This window comes from Anastrepha ludens, chromosome 5 (assembly GCF_028408465.1).
Source record: "Anastrepha ludens isolate Willacy chromosome 5, idAnaLude1.1, whole genome shotgun sequence".
In the NCBI taxonomy this organism is placed as follows: Eukaryota; Metazoa; Arthropoda; class Insecta; order Diptera; family Tephritidae; genus Anastrepha; species Anastrepha ludens.
In genome coordinates, this window is record NC_071501.1 from 29,948,299 (window position 1) to 29,950,221 (window position 1,923).

General features: G+C 37.9%; 1 protein-coding gene across 1 annotated transcript; it reads left to right on the forward strand.

The window, feature by feature from the left end:
• Positions 1-1,065: 1,065 nt before the first annotated feature.
• Positions 1,066-1,698, forward strand: LOC128864614 (tigger transposable element-derived protein 6-like). The gene has a single exon (XM_054104374.1). The coding sequence runs from the start codon at positions 1,066-1,068 to the stop codon at positions 1,696-1,698; it is 633 nt and encodes a 210-aa protein (XP_053960349.1).
• Positions 1,699-1,923: the final 225 nt, after the last annotated feature.

Genomic DNA, 1,923 nt, shown 5'->3' on the forward strand with positions numbered 1-1,923 from the left:
AGTCTTAAAGTCACCGAGAGACGAATACATCAAATTTGGGTCGAGGAGGGAACACTTAAATATTGTTTGTGGGAGCCGGTACCAAGACTAGTAGCACGCCACATTAAGGCTCGTTAACGAATTCCGAAATGTTGTATTTTCGGACGAAAAAAAGTTTAACTTAGATGGTCGAGATGGTTGGCAGAAATATTGACGCGATAAGCGGAACCACGGTGGCGGGTCTGTGATGATTTGGGCTGCTTTAGGGACATAGTGGAAAGTCTCCATTTTGTTTTATTCCTTTTATTCCGACAAGAACCAACGCAGAATTCTATGTTGAAATATTAGAGGATGTTCTTATTGAGTTTGCGGGAAACATATAAGGAGACGACTAGGTTTTCAAGCAAGACAACGCCCCAATCAATACAGCTCGTTTAACTAAGGTCTTCATACCGTGAAGAAAAACTTCAGTTCTGGATTGGCCAGCACCCAAGCAGAATGCGGGCTGCTGAATATGGAGACAGTGAGCACTGTTTGTTTAAATGGTTTTCACAATGTCGGACTCAAAACATTATTTTAGGAGGTTCGTTAATTAAAGCCAAAGTTGAAGAATTCGCTGTACGTATGGGGCACAAGGAATTTAAGGCTAGCAGCGGATGGCTTGAAAATTTAAAAAAGCGCTATGATATCGGATTTCTAAAAGTGAGTGGGGAGAGTACCAGTGTAAGTGCCCAAGTTTGTTCTGACTGGAAAACGTTTATACCATGTCTGTTGGCAGAACATCATCTCCACAATATTTTTAATGCAGACGCAACTGGGCTATTTTTTAAATGCGCACCAGATCAAACAATGGCACTTAAAGATGAGAAATGCCACGGCGGAAAACATAGCAAGGAAAGACTCTCAATTTTATTTACGGTAAATAGTTCTGGCACTGAGAAGGGAAAATTGCTGGTAATCGGAAAATCGGCTAATTCAAGATGCTTTAAAAATATTAATAGCTTACCAGTGGACTACTTTGCGAACGAATAAGCTTGGATGACTACTGAAATAAGGTTTGATTACTTAGAAAAATTTGACATCGAAATGACTAAGGCTAATCGCAAAGTGTTATTGCTCGTCGATAATTGCATGGCGCACAAAAACCCTACATCACTGAAATCTATTAAAATACAATTTCTGCCGCCAAACGCAACATCAAAATTACAACCTCTAGATCTGGAAATAATGGAAAATTTCAAGCAATTCTATCGCAAAGAGGTGGTCAAAATTTTAATCAATGATATGGAAGAAGGGCGCAAGAGTAATATCAACGTTCTACAAGGCATCAGAATGCCCCATAAAGCATGGGAAAACGTAAAACAACCAACGATTGTCAGCTGTTTTGCGACATGTGGCTTCGTCAACAGTCCAAATATTTTGACCTCAAATGATTGTGTTCAAGGCAGCGTTAAAAACCACTTCAATTTGGATGAACGATTTGATGATTTTGTTACTTTCGATGATGACGTCAGTGCTACGGGTCTTATTACTGATGATAACATTGTTGATAGTGTTTTGAACAGAAATACAGTCGACATTGTTGAGGAGGATGAAGAGGTTGAGAACGTTATCACTGCCAAAGAAGCTAAACAAATGGTTGAAAAGCTCCAAACTTTTTTTGAGGCACAGGAAGCTATAACAAAAAATGCATTCGATAGCTTAGCATCTGTTGCGTGAGGTATTGAAACTTGCGCAAACAAACAAAAATAACCAATTATTTTAATAAAATCGAATTGAAAAAATTTATAACTTTTTATTTTTTATATCCCCCCAACTTCAGTGCAGTTTTGTCATTATTTTGATGTAAAGAGGTAAACATAGTATTTACTATATAACAAATTTTCTTTCAGATTTCTTTCTCTTTCGTTTTACCAAGGTTTTACCAATAAGTAGGTACCTACA